The sequence below is a fragment of the Calonectris borealis genome, chromosome 8 (assembly GCF_964195595.1).
Source record: "Calonectris borealis chromosome 8, bCalBor7.hap1.2, whole genome shotgun sequence".
Taxonomy (NCBI): Eukaryota; Metazoa; Chordata; class Aves; order Procellariiformes; family Procellariidae; genus Calonectris; species Calonectris borealis.
The window spans coordinates 7,080,453-7,098,815 of NC_134319.1; the positions used below are offsets into that span (position 1 = coordinate 7,080,453).

At 41.5% G+C, this 18,363-nt stretch overlaps 1 protein-coding gene across 1 annotated transcript in view; it reads left to right on the top strand.

Moving 5' to 3' along the window:
- SLC1A7 (solute carrier family 1 member 7) overlaps positions 1 to 18,363 on the top strand; it is a 56,745-nt gene that overhangs the window by 24,956 nt on the left and 13,426 nt on the right. The window contains exons 4-7 of the mRNA XM_075155746.1: positions 5,548 to 5,590; positions 6,500 to 6,719; positions 10,385 to 10,484; positions 12,081 to 12,314. Of these exons, the coding sequence (XP_075011847.1) occupies positions 5,548 to 5,590; positions 6,500 to 6,719; positions 10,385 to 10,484; positions 12,081 to 12,314 (597 nt within the window). The remainder of the gene's footprint in view (positions 1 to 5,547; positions 5,591 to 6,499; positions 6,720 to 10,384; positions 10,485 to 12,080; positions 12,315 to 18,363) is intronic.

The window sequence follows — 18,363 nt, forward strand, 5'->3', positions numbered from 1 at the left end:
CAGATCACTTTAAGTTTCCCGTAGTATAATTTTGTCCTGTATCTTGTCAGCAATCTGAAAGTAATGTTGGAAATTTAGAAGTATTTTATTTGCTTAGCTCACTTACTTAATTGAATAAACACAACAGTATTTATAGGTGGTGACAGCAATTAATAGCTCAGCTTGAATTATTACTTCATAATTACTGTCAGTGTCTTTAATTCAATATATGTCAGTGATAAATACACTGTTCTGAGTAGAGGGAGAGCCTCACGTTATGATCCTGATAAGCGATCCATGTGTGTAGAACTTTATCTTGTGCAGAATTGCAGTAAAGCTATTAATGATCTGCAGGGGCCAACCTGATTGCAGGCTGGATGCCTGGAAGATAGGCAGGTGGCACAAAGAGAGATCGACAGGCTGTGATTAATTTTGTACTGAATTTGGCGATTAGTTTTGTAATATATTTGGACAAATGCAAGTGTCTGTATTTTGTGCTAGACTGAATCATAGAATCATAGAATCATAGAATCATTAAGGTTGGAAAAGACCTCTAAGATCATCGTGTCCAACCGTCAACCCAACACACCATGTCCACTAAACCATGTCCCTTAGGGCCTCATCTACACGTCTTTTAAATACTTCCAGGGATGGTGACTCCACCACTTCCCTGGGCAGCCTGTTCCAAGGCCTGATCACTCTTTCAGTAAAGAAATTTCTCCTAATGTCCAATCTAAACCTCCCTTGGCGCAACTTGAGGCCATTTCCTCTTGTCCTATCACTTGTTACTTGGCAGAAGAGACCAACACCCACCTCGCTACAACCTCCTTCCAGGTAGTTGTAGAGCGCGATGAGGTCTCCCCTCAGCCTCCTCTTCTCCAGACTAAACAACCCCAGTTCCCTCAGCCGTTCCTCATCAGACTTGTGCTCCAGGCCCTTCACCAGCTTCGTTGCCCTCCTCTGGACACGCTCCAGCACCTCCATGTCCTTCTTGTAGTGAGGGGCCCAAAACTGAACACAGTATTCGAGGTGCGGCCTCACCACTGCCGAGTACAGGGGCACGATCACCTCCCTGCTCCTGCTGGCCACACTATTTCTGATACAGGCCAGGATGCCGTTGGCCTTCTTGGCCACCTGAGCACACTGCCGGCTCATGTTCAGCCGGCTGTCGACCAGCACCCCCAGGTCCTTTTCCTCTGGGCAGCTTTCCAGCCACTCTTCCCCAAGCCTGTAGCGTTGCATGGGGTTGTTGTGGCCGAAGTGCAGGACCCGGCACTTGGCCTTGTTGAACCTCATACAATTGGCCTTGGCCCATCGATCCAGCCTGTCCAGATCCCTCTGCAGAGCCTTCCTACCCTCGAGCAGATCAACACTCCCGCCCAGCTTGGTGTCCTCTGCAAACTTACTGAGGGAGCACTCGATCCCCTCGTCCAGATCATTGATAAAGATATTGAACAAGACTGGCCCCAGTACTGAGCCCTGGGGAACACCGCTCGTGACCGGCCGCCAACTGGATTTAACTCCGTTCACCACAACTCTCTGGGCTCGGCCGTCCAGCCAGTTTTTTACCCAGCGAAGAGTGTACCTGTCTAGGCCGTGAGCCGCCAGCTTCTCTAGGAGAATGCTGTGGGAGACAGTGTCAAAGGCTTTACTGAAGTCCAGGTAGACCACATCCACAGCCTTTCCCTCATCCACTAGGCGGGTCACCTGGTCATAGAAGGAGATCAGGTTGGTCAAGCAGGACCTGCCTTCCATGAACCCGTGCTGGCTGGGCCTGATCCCCTGGTTGTCCCGGGCATGGCTCGTGAGGACCCTCAAAACCAACCGCTCCATGATCTTCCCCGGCACTGAGGTCAGGCTGACCGGCCTCTAGTTCCCCGGATCCTCCTTCCGGCCCTTCTTATAGATCGGCGTCACATTGGCAAGCCTCCAGTCGTCCGGGACTTCCCCAGGAAGTTGAAGCTCCCACCCCAGCTAGCATTCTCCAATGCTCAGGTTTGGTGGGCCAGAGACTCACAGGAGGGCTGCCCCGAGGCAGCCAAGCTGGCTGGCAGTCGTGAGGATCCCGCCAGCCCTCCTCATCCCAGTTCCATGGTAAAAAGTCAAATCTCCCACTCCCAGGGGAAACATTCCTGGGAGATGCCTACCAAACATCCAGCTCATGGCTGGAAATATCAATGTACAGCAAAATATACCCCTACAGCAAGAATTTCTCAAGTGTTTCTGAAGAGGCCTGACTAAACCAACAAACACTCCCAGCCATCTCCCAGCTCTAGGTGACAGTTTGATACTTTCTTCTCGTTATTTGTTTTTAGTCCATCAGAATTCTCGTCCACGAATTGCTCTCTTGAATGTTTTTAATTAACAAAACAAAATTTTGGCTAATACTGGATTTTTTCAATCCAAGTAAACCAGCTTAAAATAAACAATAAGCTGAAGCTCTGGCAAACACATTCAGGTCAGCCCTTCACTAGATAAATTGTGTAACTTTGGTAAGGCTAGTCTCAAAGACTGGATCACAGTGCATAATATATTAAAAAATATTGGGAGAATTCCAGGATCCAGTATTAAGTGGGTAGTTGTAATTCCTGCAGGATAAAGAATGATAAAGAAACAAAATGCTTTAATCCTCCACAAATTTGGCTAACATTTAATCTAGCTACTAACCATATGATATTTCCTTTCTCGAGCAGTCTTAATTTGTTCCTAATTCTACTAATTTGGACTATAAAACTAAGGGAGAAAGTGGAAATAATCAGCAATTAAATTCATATTTCTTTGTAAAGCTACAGCTCATACGTGACATTCATATTCAGAGCTGTGCAGGAATCCTCAGTGTGGGTCTGTGCTTTCAGGATAATTCACATTCACACAGCAGGTCAGAGCACAATCATCACACTAACGCTGTGCACTCTTGTAGCACCTTTCATCTGATCATCTCAATTCACAAAACAAAGACAATTTAATACTAATGAAGCTTTTAACAATCTGGAAGCAGAATTCCCTTATGAGGCATGATAATGCAGTAACCGTCTTTTCTCTCTCCCATAAACATCCTCTCCATCTTCCCAGGTCCAGCTCCATCCAGCTGTTCTTCAGTTGGTCCCCTGTGTCAGCCAAGCCCCTGGGGCTCAGACAGAAGGTTGTGTCTGCATCTGATAGGAAAGCGATGCATAGCTGGCTGTTGTCCGTGTCTTGCTTTGACTACAAATTTGACATTTGAACCAGAGAATCATCAGCTTTATGGACGATTTGCAGAGATACCCCAGTGCTTTGCGCTGCTGTTAACTAGGATGAAAGCTCTGTGGATGGCAGCACAGCACTCAAGACGTACAGCACTGCTTACAATGGTGTAGTGAGTGTTCATCACTAACCACGTTGCTACACAGTGTCTTAAGTGTCTTAAGCTAAATCATTCCAATTAAATGAAAGTGTGTACAAAGGGACTGCATTAATTTAACTAAACCTTGCTAACTTATGATAATTTACTTATATAGAAAGATGGACTAGATGACCTTTAAAGGTCCCTTCCAATCCAAACCATTCTATGATTCTATGATTCTGTACGGCCAAAGCTGCTGTCCTCTGCTATGACGTCCCTGTAGCGCACAGCCATCATCATACCTAGGGTTCTTAAGCAGGATTGGTAAAATGGAAGGAGATGTTCCAGCGTACAACACAGCTAGTGTACCCTGTTTCCCGCAGGAATGCCGGGTAGCAGATCAGGCTGCAAGGGGTAGGTAATTTGAACTGTCTCGCCTGCACTGAGGTGAGAAAAGGCCAGGACAGTTAAAGAAGAGTAACTGAAGTGCTGCGCAGCAACCTCGTATCTTGCCTGATAGTAACTTGTCTGTCTAACACCAGTTTGCCCTAAAGCAACAGCCTTACCAAAATGACATATGATGCCTTTATGTGGCATATCTGCTCTCACACAGCAGGCCAAAAAACCCACTCATTTTCAGTCTTCTGTTTCAATCATTAGACAGTACTACTACGCTTTAATTAAAATCTTTCTCCCTCTGCTTTACCCTGAAAAGGATAATTAATTATCTCTTTGTAGCAATTGCTCTCAGTGCCTGATGCTACTGAAACAGAATCTACCTCATAATTCTAAGTGCGACCATAATGTCACATTATGATCACTTAAAGTAGCAATAAAAATGTTTTTTCTAAGCCAATGCTGCACAGCATGCTCTTGGTGCGACTCCATTAGCAGCAAGCAGATGCTGCTGCTGCAAAGAGGAAAGCAGGTCTGGAAAATGTCTCAGTTCAGCATGCATTTAACTATATATGCAATTCTCTTCAGAATGAGAATGAGCTTTTCACATATACTTAAGTGTTGTCGGGTCTTGGGGCTTGAGCAGGACTTCAAATAAAAAGTCTTTTGGTTGGAGAATTCAGGAGTTTCTCCTTGCATAAATATATGTATATGAAAGCATATAATTGGGTCATAAGCTGCCACTGTCTTCTGCCCCTAGGTTCAGAAGCTTTGGGCTGAAAATAAACCACTTCTGAAAATGATCCTATTAGAATCATCACACAAATCTTGATTCCCAAATGCTGCACGGAAATATATGACTTTTTGGCTTTTTTGACCAATTATACTATGATTCCTCTTTGAAGCCTGTAGAGGGTGTGCTCTCCATTTCAAATTAGGATTGAATGTCTTTCTGCAAAGTAGTAATCTAGCTCAAACTGAAGTTATAAATTAGCTCCAGATATTATTGGGTGAAATGTTATGGACTGAGATACACAGAAAGTCAGAAAAGATGACAACAAGAGTCCCTTTTGGAATTAAAAATCTATCAGTCTCACTGCAGATCTCATAGCTACGGTCATTGTCTTCCTCTATAGCTCAGCTGTGAGCAAAGATGAAGCTGTTGGCCTCACTTCAAACTCTTGTTCTGAAGCCTCAGAACCATATTAAAATAAAATTTAGCAGACACTGTACAGCTCTAATCTCAATTCTTTTAATCAGGAATGAGATCCTCTTTTTGAAAAGCAAACTGTTCTTGACCAAACCACTGCAAAGTCTACATCACAATTTCAGTGATTAGGAGGTACTACAATTTATGAATTATCTCACAGGAGTACTTAGAAGTACCAAGGTAAATTACAGGACTCAGGGGTCTCAGGAATACATCCCTGAACACTGACTCTGTCTTGAACAGCTCGTTATCTAAGTAGGGAAGACAAAATATGGAAAAAAGGGATATTCTTCTCCCCAGTGAGCAGATGGGGAAAGGAATGATAGCAATTATGTTGCCCCAGTTACAACATGGAGACTGGCAGAGCCAGAAATTGAAACTAGAGCTCCTGAGTCTCACTCCAGGTATTTAGAAGCAAGTCCCAAAACTTTAATTCTGAGGAACTGTCTCTCTGTTGAGCCTTGCTCAGTCAGGTACAGCTGTATGGCATGAGTGGGAGAGAGAGGCAGTCTTCTGCACCCGTCCAGCCCTTGCTCTCTAGGAAGGTAAATAACTGATTTATCATGGGAGACCCAAGACACAGTAAACAGAAGTTGTTTTCAGTTCCATAGAAATTATTCTTCTATTTGTTCATTTTTAGGAACATGTTTCCAGCCAATCTTGTTGAGGCCACATTCAAGCAGGTAAGTGGCTATATTCCTTTTACCACTGATGAAAGAGATGAGCCAGCATCATATAAAACATGTATTTTTGTAAAACAGAATCCAGATACAGACACTGCGTATTACTTCAGATATTTCAGATACAGATTACTTCGGCATTTAGGAATTAATGAGTCCCTTTCCATTAGCCTCAGCAGCCTTGGTATCTGAAGGCAAAACAAACAAGCATAAAATGCACAGTGTGACTAGAAAGTAGACATGCACACCTATATCAGCTCCACCTCCACCTGAGGCCAGATCTTTGAGGACCTTGAGAAAGGTGCTGTAGGGAAGTGGAACAATTTATGCCAGTATGCCTAGAGCATGGTGTCTCTTACCATGGGACTGCAGTCACAGAGTAGCTGGAATCTCTTCAAGAGCACACAGTAACACCGCGCAAAGGAAGAACAGAATACCATATCTAATTAAAGCAACAAAATAATGCATTTGGGAAGAATCTAATTACTCATATTGGAATTTGGCCAGAAAAACTCATCTAAAAGTTCTGAGTGAGCAAGAGGCATGGCTATATTTATTTCACCTGGGGGAATATTTCATGGGAACCTTACCTCTAGTGAGACAAAGAGAAGGGCACTCAGAACCTCTAGGGAGTCATTCCCGATTATATCTTATAGGAAAGTAGCTCTATCAGGAGACGATGTGTTTGCTGCACAAGGGTCTGATTATAGGAAACTCTGATTTTGTTACGCTTTTCCAAAAATTCAATTGTTTTTACAGATTTTAGCAGCATAGGGACAGGAGCTGTCATTCTTCTTTTCATGCTTCTCCCTTTAACATACAGCCTTGTTAAAACAGAGCACTTAGGAGGTCTCATTGAACTATTAATTCCTGCTGGGATATTTTAATGAAAACTATTTTGTTTTCTTTCAGTATCGCACCAAGAGTATTCCCATCATTAAATCTAACAAAGCATCATCTGAAAGCACCACTCGGCGCATTATAATATATGGAGTCCAGGATGAGAATGGATCCAATGTCCAGAATTTTGCCTTGGATATCACTCCCCCTCCTGAAGTGATTTACAAGTCAGAACCAGGCACTAGTGACGGCATGAATGTGCTAGGGATTGTGATATTCTCTGCCACAATGGGTAGGTTTCAGACATGTTTAGTTTGTAATAATCCAAGTATCCATTTAAGAGAAATAGATAGGGGTTGGGTTTTATGGTTTCTTGATTCACCTTTTTTAACTGCTTCTATCTAAACTTTGTGGGGAAAAAGGCAAGACTGTTACAGAGCTGTTCTCCCAGCCTTTTGAAGATAAATCTTCAAAATCCTTGATGACTTTTGTTCCATGCAGTTCTGTTTTCTATGCATGCACTTACATTCTTTTTGATTTATTTTTTTCTGGATTATTTTGAGCTTTTATTTATGAACCATTTTTTCCTGACTGTAAGAAACACTAATACTGTGTGCTCAGAGGAGGTAGGAATTACTATACCAGGTCAGACCCATGGCCTCTCTGCCAATATTCTGTTTCACTCTCTAGACAGTAGTAAAAATCCCAGACGAAGTTTCAAGAAATTCTGAAATAAACAAGTCCAGAGCAGACTTTCTTTCCAAAGCCCAAGAAGTTAGTACACTTCTAATGCCCAGAGCTCCAGGTGTTGTATTACAGGAATAAAGAACTTGGTTCTTGTGGGGCATCTTGGTTCAGGGGGCATCAGGCTGAGACACCCCTCCGCTCTCATGGCTGGACGTTTCACCCCTGCAGCTGGCAGTACAAGCAAAACCTGCTCCCAGACCAACTCCTTGGCTGAAGTTCCCCTCACCAGGCAGAAAATTACTTTAGCCCTGGAACCTGTCCTGTCTTTTGTTCTTACCCATTCTTAGTCACATTTTACCACATGATTAGTGTAGAATATAACTGTCACTGGTAAGAACCCAACTCAGATAACGAGCCTCAGTGATATCTTGAATAAGTGAGCTAAAAAGGTATATTGTTTTAGCAGTTTTAAATCTGTGGATCTTCTTTTTGATTGAAACTTCTTGATTTTATTTTTGCCATCCTGCAATGCTGATAGTTATATACCATCTAGTAGCTTATCACAGAGGCTAAGAGCTTCTGTCTGGCTAATTTATTCAGTTTAACTTGCTGGAGGAACTCATTGGTGCCATGTGTGTTATATTATGTTTGTGGATTTGGAAGAGGGAATTTAAACAAACATGCCCTAGTTAATCATAAAATTCTGATGATTTTTACAAGAAAATGCTGATCAAATTTTCCTTATCCAAATTTATTCTTGGAAGTTAATCTGGTCAGAAGAGGTAGTTCCATAAAACATCTTTGACTGTATTTATTATATTATGGTTCATACCAGCACAAGGGGTCAAAAATCAAGCCTGGAATTAGAAGATTTGTCTCTCTATTTTAGTTTCTCCAGTAGGTCATATTCCATATGAAACACTGCTGCAAACTGGCTGTCCCCCAGTTTATAGTATTTTATAGTCAATTCCCAAAGTACAATGTCACAGCAAACACTATTCCCGTCAAAAAGTATTGGATATGAATTAATTAATTACATGTGCTTATTAGGGTCAAGGGCAATTTTATACTTCTAAGCACAGAAGATCATTCATTGTCTTCCCAGAACTGAATGTATTACTTTTACCATGCCCCTAAGTCTTGCTGGCCTGGGGCTCAAGAGGTGGAAGTTGAGAGTTGGTTTCTTCCCGGCTGATGTACAGAAAATGAACTGCCGGTACTGCCACGTACAGCATAATCCTGGCTGCTGGGTCACCTGTGACTGTATCAGCCACGAACAAACCTGAAACACTAAACTCTCAAAACTTGTCATCTACCGGACAGTATTTCAGACTGTCATTTTGAACAAAGGATGCAGCCAAACATTTATCACTGTCTTCAGCTTTCTGCACCCCCCAAAAAATGGAAGCAATGAAACAGAAGACATGTGGCTTGAAAGAAGAGCATTCTTCCAAAGTTTTTATTTATTGCAAAAGAATGTATACAGGCCTTGGTGCTTGGTACCAGTTTTGCTCACTTTGGCTGAGTCTTGCACAAAGGTCTTTTTACACCACTTTGGCATAGAAAAATGGCATTAGGGTGGGTATGAGTTCTTATTACTGCCTTGACGCTGGGCTCAGCTCTGTTTAGCTATACTACCTCTTCTCACACAGTGTGCAGGAATTTCTGTTAGAGATTATGACAAGTGGCTAAGAGTTGAGACATCTGATCTTTTTTTCTTGGAGGAGCACACATCATTTATTCACTACAAGGAAAAAGTTTACACTGAAATGGAACTTGGTATATCAGGGCTGCAGACAGGAGGCCCCAGTCCTGCCTGCTCCCCTGTCTGTCCCCACCAATAGCCACATGCTTAGGTAGGACAGCGTTTTAAAGAGCAAATTTCACTTATTCCTGTAAAATAAAAGAGAAAGTGTTCCTTCTTTTTTGCATTATACAGAATTAGAAGTTAAAACTGCCACCAGCTAGGCTACAAGAGCTGAACTATATTTAATGTCCTGTTACCAAAGATGAGCAACATGCTCAATAAGAGAGTGTTGTTTTCTGACCTAAAAGTTACAGCTTAGATGACTATTAACAGGCTTATAAACCCACATCTTGAATGTGCTGTTATTGTGAAATCCCTGGATAAAACAGCTGAGAGCCTCCCTCCCTCAGGAGGGGATTGCCCTGGAAGCGGTGCTGCCTGAGACCTCACTCGCAAGTGCAGATGTGGGCTCTGAGGGACAGAGCCCGGGCTCCTGCTCAAAGCAAGGACATTGCATATCCAGAGCAAGTGGCAGCATGCACCCCACTCATAGCCCCCCTGCTTCGTCATGAAACTCCCTTCAAAGGCAGTCTCACTTGGTGCAGCTAGCTTTTGAAGTGCTTCCTTGAGCAATTAACTCGATCACTTATAATCCTTTCAGGGAGCGATGGCAGAAAATTAATAAAATAGGAAAATTGTGTCTATTTATATACATTATTGGAAACTAACACTGTCTGGAGAATACACGATTAGATGACACATCCCAGAGCTGTATTCTTTTCCTTTCTGAGCACTGGGTGCACATAAATGGGTTTTCTTTGCTTTCTTTTTTGCTGGTTAGTCTGTATAGCAGTTTGGCTTTTCTTCACATGAACTTGCGTTTCCTTCTCTCCTCCAAGTTTGAAAAGCCTGACTGATTATGAGGGTTGGTTTTTATTATGTAGACAGATATCTACTAAAAACAGGATGGAGACCCCCCATATTAACTCCCTGTTACCAGAACGAATCTCAGTACTGGCTGTGCCCCAGGAGAGTCTCATGGATGCTGCCCAGTTCTACGCAGTGCACAGCAGTAAAGCAGACTGCAGGCAGAGATAGCTTCCTTCATTAGAAAAATGTTTTTCAGTTTGTCTTCCATGGATCCCTCAGAGCAGGTAAATCCTCTCAGGACTCTATGAAAGATAGTTAAGGAAACAGGCTTGCTACCAGGGGGGCTAAATCTACAGCACAAAAGTACCTCCACAGGAAACTTTCAGGGAACTGCAAATGAAAAACCACCCCAACCAGGGGAGAGAGCCCTGGACGGAGCCAAAGCACAAGGCTGTGGCCTGGCTCCCCCACGCTCTCGTTGTGTTTGTGTAAGGCGAGATTTTCAGATAACATGTCTGTTTCTACAGCACGAAGATCTATATTCATCCAGTCATCTCCCACTGAGTTCACTTTGAATTACAGCAGGGGGGGAAAGCAGTGGGGATTTGCATGAAGGCACCTGAGAAATTGAATTGGAATGCCTTTGTTTGCAGGTATAATGTTGGGAAGAATGGGGAACAGTGGCGTTCCTTTGGTCAGCTTTTGCCAATGTTTAAACGAATCTGTCATGAAGATAGTGGCAGTTGCTGTTTGGTAAGTAACTGTTTTAGTAAGAAAATCAATATTTTTTTAAAAAAGTAAGAAAATTTCAAGAGAAGAGGATGCACAGAAATGTCATAAACTTATTTCCAGGGAAATAAATGAGGGTGAGCAATCCTTAGCTTTGCTGGGCCTCAGCACTTGAAGGAAGATACATACACACACATCCTGTCCTGGCTTGTGCTGTCATTTTGACAGAGGCACACCGTATATTACTCCCAAATAATGAAACATGGTAGAGCTGGGTAGATGTGTGCTGTATGGGATTAGGAGCACTGCCAATCCTCGGGCAGGTCAAAAGGGATTTTAATACATCCAGCCCACACAAGGGAGGAGCATGATGAGATCCTCAAGTTGGTACTTCCATCCCTTACAGCACTGCTCGACTAGAAATACTAGCCTGGCTTCAGCTTGCTCAGGAGAGGGCTGGGCTCTTGTGCTGACGTCTGTACTGTTGTTAGCATGGTTGCTGCTAGGTTGGCGATCTTTGCACTGAACAGCACAGTGGAGATGATATACCCAGAGTGCTTGGCACTCGGGATGTCTCCAGCAGAATAGCCCTCAATGAACCATCCTAGGCCATGTCACTTGGGAAAAGCCTTCAGAGCAATCCTAAATTACACTGAGAGCCAGATAGACCTGCCAACCCACCTGCCCCAAAGATAAGATGAACAGTAGGTGACTGCCAACAACAAAAACTATCAGCTTAGCATCTTCCCCATCCTTCAAAAGGTACCTCAATGTGGTTCAGCCCAGGATCCTGCTCAGCGGGGATCCTACTACCAGCACTCAGCCTTTGTTTCCAGCTACCTGGTCCAGTCTGACTGAGTTGGGTCAGGGAATGATTGCTTGGTTAGATGGGTCCAAGGGAGTAGTAATTTCTGGAAGGATGAGGGGAAAGTGGCAAGTCTCTGGAGAGAGAGTGCTGCCAGTGGAAGGTGGCTGGATGCCCCCAGATTTTTTTTTTTTTTTTTAATCTTAAGCTCTTTCGGCACCCATGGCTTTGTGTCTAGCCATGCACAGAAGCACAAGTTTTGATAAAGCACCTATCCCACATCCAGTCCAGATGGGGTTCAGAAACTAACTATTCTTCTGCCTATCTATCTGCCCCGAATCAAACTCCCAGGCAGTCCAAGAGCATGTTGAATGCGTGTTGGTATTTCTACTATGTCTTCCAAAGGCAACATAAACATTTACTTAACAGTGTCCAAATAAAATCCATGAACAGTCACACTAGCACAAGCACATGAGCAGAGCTTAGGATTCGTTCCCCGTCTCCCCAGTAAATTACCTGCCTTAAGGTAAAAAGTCAGAGCTGCCTTCTGAACCAAAATATTTTAAAGTCATTCCTGACCAGCACCATAACCTCAGCTGTGCTGAGGGGTACCCCACATAAAAGAGTGTTTAGCCCAGCGCTTTGGGCACACTCCTCAAGTGTGAGAGAGAGGGGCTTAGTCTAATGAAACAACGGAACCCAACAGACAGGCTGCTGTTACTGCACTGCTACTGGAAGTACAAGGCTTTCCCATCTCACACTGTTTGATGGAAGTGAGCTATCTCCTAATAATGACTGTCTTTCTTTTTGCTCAGGTATTTTCCATTCGGAATTGTGTTCCTAATTGCTGGTAAAATCTTAGAAATGGATGACCCTTCAGCCATTGGGAAGAAACTGGGTTTCTATGCCATTACGGTGGTTTGCGGCCTAGTGGTGCATGGGCTGTTTATTCTGCCAATGATGTACTTCTTTATCACCAAGAAGAATCCCATTGTCTTCATCAGAGGGATTCTTCAAGCCTTGCTCATTGCTCTGGCCACATCCTCCAGGTATTACGCAGTTTCTAGACAGATGCAACAGAATACTTGCTAGATCCTTACTCCAGCTTTTTCCTGGGAACAGCAGACTGTATCTGTACTGGAGCAGATATATTTGTATCTGAACAATGGCCTGTGTCAAATTCACTGGTATATTTGTAAAAGATGTGTCTCTCAACATTTGGAAGTTAGGTGGGAGCCATTTGACAATGATGTTTGTCACATTGTTTTCCCACAGTTTAAAAAATATGGGACAAAAATGTTTTTTCTTAGAGGACTAGAAAGGAAATAAGTGTATTTGTCCATAAAAACAAACATTGTGCTTCTACAAAGTTAATATATATAAGGGACATACAGTTTGTCCAGACTTCATTTTTGGTATTAGTGGAGAACGTCCTAGTTCAGTCATATGGAAACGTTTTACCCTTTCTACTCATCTTAGTCTTTGTTTCTTGGTACATTAAGAAAAGACTGTGGTTGCAAGCTATTGTCCAGCACTGGGAAAGTATTTAGCTGTTCTGCTCAAGGAATAATATATTTTGCATCCTTTTTAGGGAGGATGTACAATGAGTTTTAACCATAGCTGAACAAAGGTACAATGAAAATGGGAAACAGCTTGTGAACTGGTTATGAAAATGACTCCCAACATGGATAAACTGGTGCGTGAGAAGTGCTTGAAAGGGCTGGAATTGACTTGCATGGAGTGGAGACAAGAACGACAAGTAAAATAACGTTTCCCTGTAGCCGATATAATGAAAACACAGTTTCATGGCATCTGTGGCTGGAGGCTTGTTACTCTGAAGTAACAAGAGCAGCTATGCCTACCACTTTTTTTTGCAGTAATAAAAGCCACAGTACAAGCGGAAAAAGCCAGGTAAATAGGTCTCTTTAGCACATCTTATATATTTATTATTTCTACCGTCAGCTGTAAAGGAAGAGGGCTAAAGAAAGGAAAAGATACCTTTCTTTTATCTCATTTTTACTTTTGGATTTTTAAAGTTATTATTGTTACTTTACAGAGAGACTGGAAAATACTAAATTCTTATCCAGATTTTGAAATGATGACAGCTAATGACAAACACCTACCTTCAACTACCTAATTTAGACTTCAAATTAGTAATTAGTACAAAATCAATGATAAATTGGGAACATCTGTTTATAAAGAAACATAATGAAAAATCAAAAGGTTTTATTAACCCAAAAATATTTATTCTAATTAACAATAATGACTGAGAAGTACTTCATGTAGTTATACTTAAATACTGATTCCTTCTTCCATCTTATAATAATTTCTATAGTAAGTTGAGCTCTGATGACTAATATATCCTTACAGGGAATAGTATTGTACCAGCTTCTTATCCCTTGTGCCACTAATCTTACTTTTCTCCATAACTTCCCAAGCTCCTTGAGGAACAATTCACATAATCTCTCCTACAATGGAGTGACCCACTTAGAAATAAAGTGCATTTGCAATTGGTGGGATTACAGAAGGAAAAGGCAGGAATGACATATAGATAAAAAGTTCTGGGAAAGCAGTCAAACAAATATTGATTTAAAGAACTTCTTTCTAATAGTCTAATAAGGGCTGTTATGTAATCAGCTCACATGACTTTCCATAAGGCATCATCACTGATGAATAATTATGTGAGTTTTGCAGAAATCTGGAACTCTTCTGCGAATTATCTAAGTAAATAAATACATGGAGAAGTAACAATCTAACTTCCTTGAACTCAGATTAGTTGATGTCATTGCTATAATCTTCTGCAAAACTTATTTTTGTTACAAAACATTACTTTGCAATGCTGTAATTACCATCAATGCTAAAAGAAAAATAATCTCTATTTTACTGAAGGGACAATGAAAAAGGGAAAACTTAAGTTGTACTAGACTTGTGCCAGACCTGGGAAAAGAGCCTAAAACTTTTATCCCCAGCCCATTGGCCTGATTAGGCTCATTATAGTTCTAGCAAGGTCCGAAAAGGTAATCTGGGGCAGGAAGGTCAGATGCAGATGGCCGTTTCTCTCATGAATATACGTACAGTGGTTAGGGCAGGAGTAAGCAGAGCAGAAGTAATGTATAGGAATTAAAAGAATGGAGACGAGGGAATGATTATTTCAGCACAGTTGGAAGCTATTGGCTTTCCACTATGTTTCATTTTACAAGGTGTTTTCATATATAAGAGTTTGCTCCAAAATGACCTGTGAAGAGCAACATACTGTGAAATACAAAGTCAAGAAAAAATTATGTGCTGGGTGCTGTTCTAAACTCTAATTAGGCTTAAATAATTAAGGCAATCTTTTTTATTAGCACATAAAAAGTTTGTAGCTTGAGAGTCATCACATCCCCAGATTCAAGAAAGATGCTAATTTTGCACTCAAAGATGTTAGTGTTGGAAAAGGCTCGTCAAAAGGCTCGTCAAAAGGTTCACATTTGACACACTTGACTATCTGCCCTGCTCCTCTAAGAATTCTGTTTCTGAAGAACTCTATTGCTGACAATTCTTTTTTTTAAATCTGTGCCATTCCATTCATTCTCTTTTTCTAGAAAATACAATTTTTCTTAAAAATCTAATCTGATTTTTTCTCTTTTTAGGAAAAAAAAAAGGGAAAATTTTGTTCCTCATTTTACCTTTAGCATCTCTAGAAGAGTTTGTCCTTTTCTCTTCTTTTCTGTTGTTAAGCAGCAAAAATAACCAACTTTTTCACCAGTATAGATCCCTTTTTCAAGGTAGGTTTAATCAAGACTTAAAAGATCAGCACATATTCCACCATTTTCAAAAACAGATTACTTTTCTTAATTTTCCCTATTTTGCATCAGCATTGCATTTTGATTTTATAACCAATTTACTAGTCCTTTACTGGTCTGGAAACTTTCAGGGCTTGTGCTTGTTTCTTCATTGGATCTCATCTCCTTACTCTGTCTCTAGCTCTGAGAGTATCAAGCCACTTTACAATCATGAAGGGCCCTCTTTGCAGTTCATAATATATTCAGGTCCAGGTTGCTTGTGTTATATATATTGAGGTTAGAAATGTTCCAATGCCAATATCATCAATCATAGTAATAAAACAAAAAGTCAGACATGATATGTAGCAACCAAAATACACAACCGGATCTACAAAGGTATGCAAGGGTTTTGATTCCTCTGTTTTACACAAGTGCCTAAGTTATATTACTACTTGGAGAAAGTCCAACAATGGTAGGTTTGAGAATTTTTAGATCAGTTTTTTTTTTTCTCAATTACTTGTAGAAACATAAGGAAAGAACATGCATGCTCTCTAGCAAATGTGAGCTAGCTCTTCTAAAAAACCTGTATATCACAGTGATTGTCATTGCAAAGCTTAACTGTTAGGCAACTTTCAACCATGTAAGATGCCTATGGTTCATCTAGGAACTCAGCTCCTCATGGGGAGAGTTGGGCTCCTAGGAAAGAGCCCCAAAAGCCAGTGTGGTAAGGAGAGCTAGGCAGGCATCAGGCATAGCTATAAAGCAAAAATCGCAATCTGCAGAAATGGTGAGAGAGTGTCTCTCTCTGCTGAGTCCCTCTCAGGTAAACCAATCCAAACTCGAGGTTTTCTCCAGCCCCATTTCCTTACCCCAAGCTGATGTGAGAGTGCCTGCTGACAGTGGGGAATACATGGGGAATTCAGCTTTCCCTTAAACCTGCGCTGACTTTGACTCTCCTAGGCACTGACTCCCAGGAGAGAGCCCCTCTCCTGGGGGTATCGAGCATTTTGAGATAGCACTCTCTCCCCTTCCACTGTGCAAGGAATAATTACATATTTGTAGGCCCAGAGAGGGTGTAGTTTGGGAACAGATTTCTGGCGCCAGCTGGCAGCTCAGCCTTGCTACCAGAAGAGGTTTAGTATCTTTATTGTTAGAAGCTAATGTACCACCAAAGTTAAGGTGAGTCCTGAGGAAAGGCTCTGAACTTATGGATTTGGGGCTTGGACATGTTTTATGGGCTTAGCTCTGATTGCCCCTTCTTACCAGTGAGTATATTTTGCAAATCCAACACAGGCCCAACATGGTTTTTAATGTTTTTCTGCTCAAATAACAGTGCTTTTTCTAGAGATAGCTGAACTTTTCACCTTCGTTACACTGAAAGGAATGGATACTGCACATAACGGAGCTGTTGCCAAAAGAACATGTACAAATAATTGGGGCTGGACAGGAGAGCTGCTTCTCCTGACAGTCAACACATCTGTATTTGGTTAAATAATACTTGCCACAGGGGCATTATATAACACTCATAATGTGGGTATTGGATTTTCAGATCATCTTAGAGGAGAACAAAGAATTGGTTTTAAGCATACTGATGTGTTTCTTGCAGATGTTTCTGTGTCAGTTCATGTCTACATCTAAAGATAGAAAGAAAACCACAGATCAGCGTCCTGATATTCATTCCAGCTAGTCTGCACCTGTGGAAAGCCTTCTTTTTAAGCTAAAAGTCAAACTGCAAGAATCAAAAACAATAACATGTACAAAACCAGAGAATGTAACACAAGGGACCCTGAAAGCCACTAAACAGCCATCTCATGGCAATGATTTTATTGAATCTGAACATTATTTCAACCCGTTTCCCTTTAGCAAAAGGTTCTACACCTCATTCTCAATCTCCTTATATTTCTCCAGAAATCCCAATCACAGCAATATTTTGGTTTGCACAGACATTACTGGAGAGGCGGAACAGAGAAGGAGATCTCTTATTCCTTTGGTGCATCATTTAGGACACAATGAACTTGATCCCTACGACTAGCACCAAGTCCCTGCACCAGTCACCCGGCCAGCCAGCCCCTGAAGCCAAACCCCAGTACAGGCTGGCTTTGCGACAGGCGCCCATAGTGATGTACACGGCTCCTCTTTGCTACATCAGTAAGGTGTGTACAGCACGTGCCGCATAGCTGTGATTTCTGACTTGCTGCTTTCTTCCCCCGACATCGCCCCTGATCTTGTCACCTCTTAGTGTATTGAAAAAGCAGTATTTGGCCTACAGGCAAAATTCCTCTTGATTTTAACTTTCCTCATTCCAATGAGGGAATTCTATTTTTCTAGGTCATCTTTCCATATCATTAATGAATTAAAGCAGCATCTTCTCAGTGGTACATCCCATCAAAAGAAGCAATTTTCATCTTCTCTGAAGACAAACGATAAAACATGAGTTTTTCAAGGGTTTTGCTGCTTATGAAACACTACGATCTTGGCTATTGCACAGTGTAAATTAAAGGCAGATTGAGCAAAAGGGAGATGAGATCAGTTTGTTGATTTTTTGGAGCAAATATCAAAATGTATTTGAATGATAAGATAAACAGAGCAGGCTGAACAGCTGTTCTTCCACAATGACTAGCTGTCTTTGTGGCTCGCACTAGTAAGAGCTTGGCCTGATCCAGCATTAGCTTATGCTCAGCCTCTGCAGCTGCAGCATTTTATCTCAAAATTGAGATAAGACTAATAATGTATTTTTAATTGTTAGAGTTAGTGCTGGGAGAAGATACCTCTCCTCTTTGCTGAAAGCTTTAGGACAGTTTTTAAAAGACTTAACAGATTAAGATCAGTGCTTTAGAGTATTTTTTCCTCCTAATAAATGTTACATGTCAGGCTTTCATGTTACTGCTCCACTGTTTAACATTAGATAAAGCAGCTTTCAAGAAAACAAACTTCACCTAATTTAACTGGAAAGACAAAGTATTTATTTGAGAATGTTTTTTCTTCAGCCGTTGAAATTATATATTAATATAACTCAAAAATGACAGTAGGAACATTTTTTTTTCTTTGCCACTTGTAAGTCACCAACAACCAAAGCCTTAAATAAGACACATATTTTCTGATATGTGCCAGATGATACATTATGAGTAAAAATGAACCATCATTGAACAAGACAACCTCTCCTAGGATACTCCCCATAACTTTTGTCACCTGTATTCAGGAAAAGTTCATTCAGATTGAAACAGGTGCCGAAAGGGTCATCAGGGATGTAAAGTAGCAATCTTGTCAGAGAAGACTTTAAAAACTCTGATTGGGTCAGTCCAAGCTGAGAGGGGAAAAACTGATTTCTAACAATATG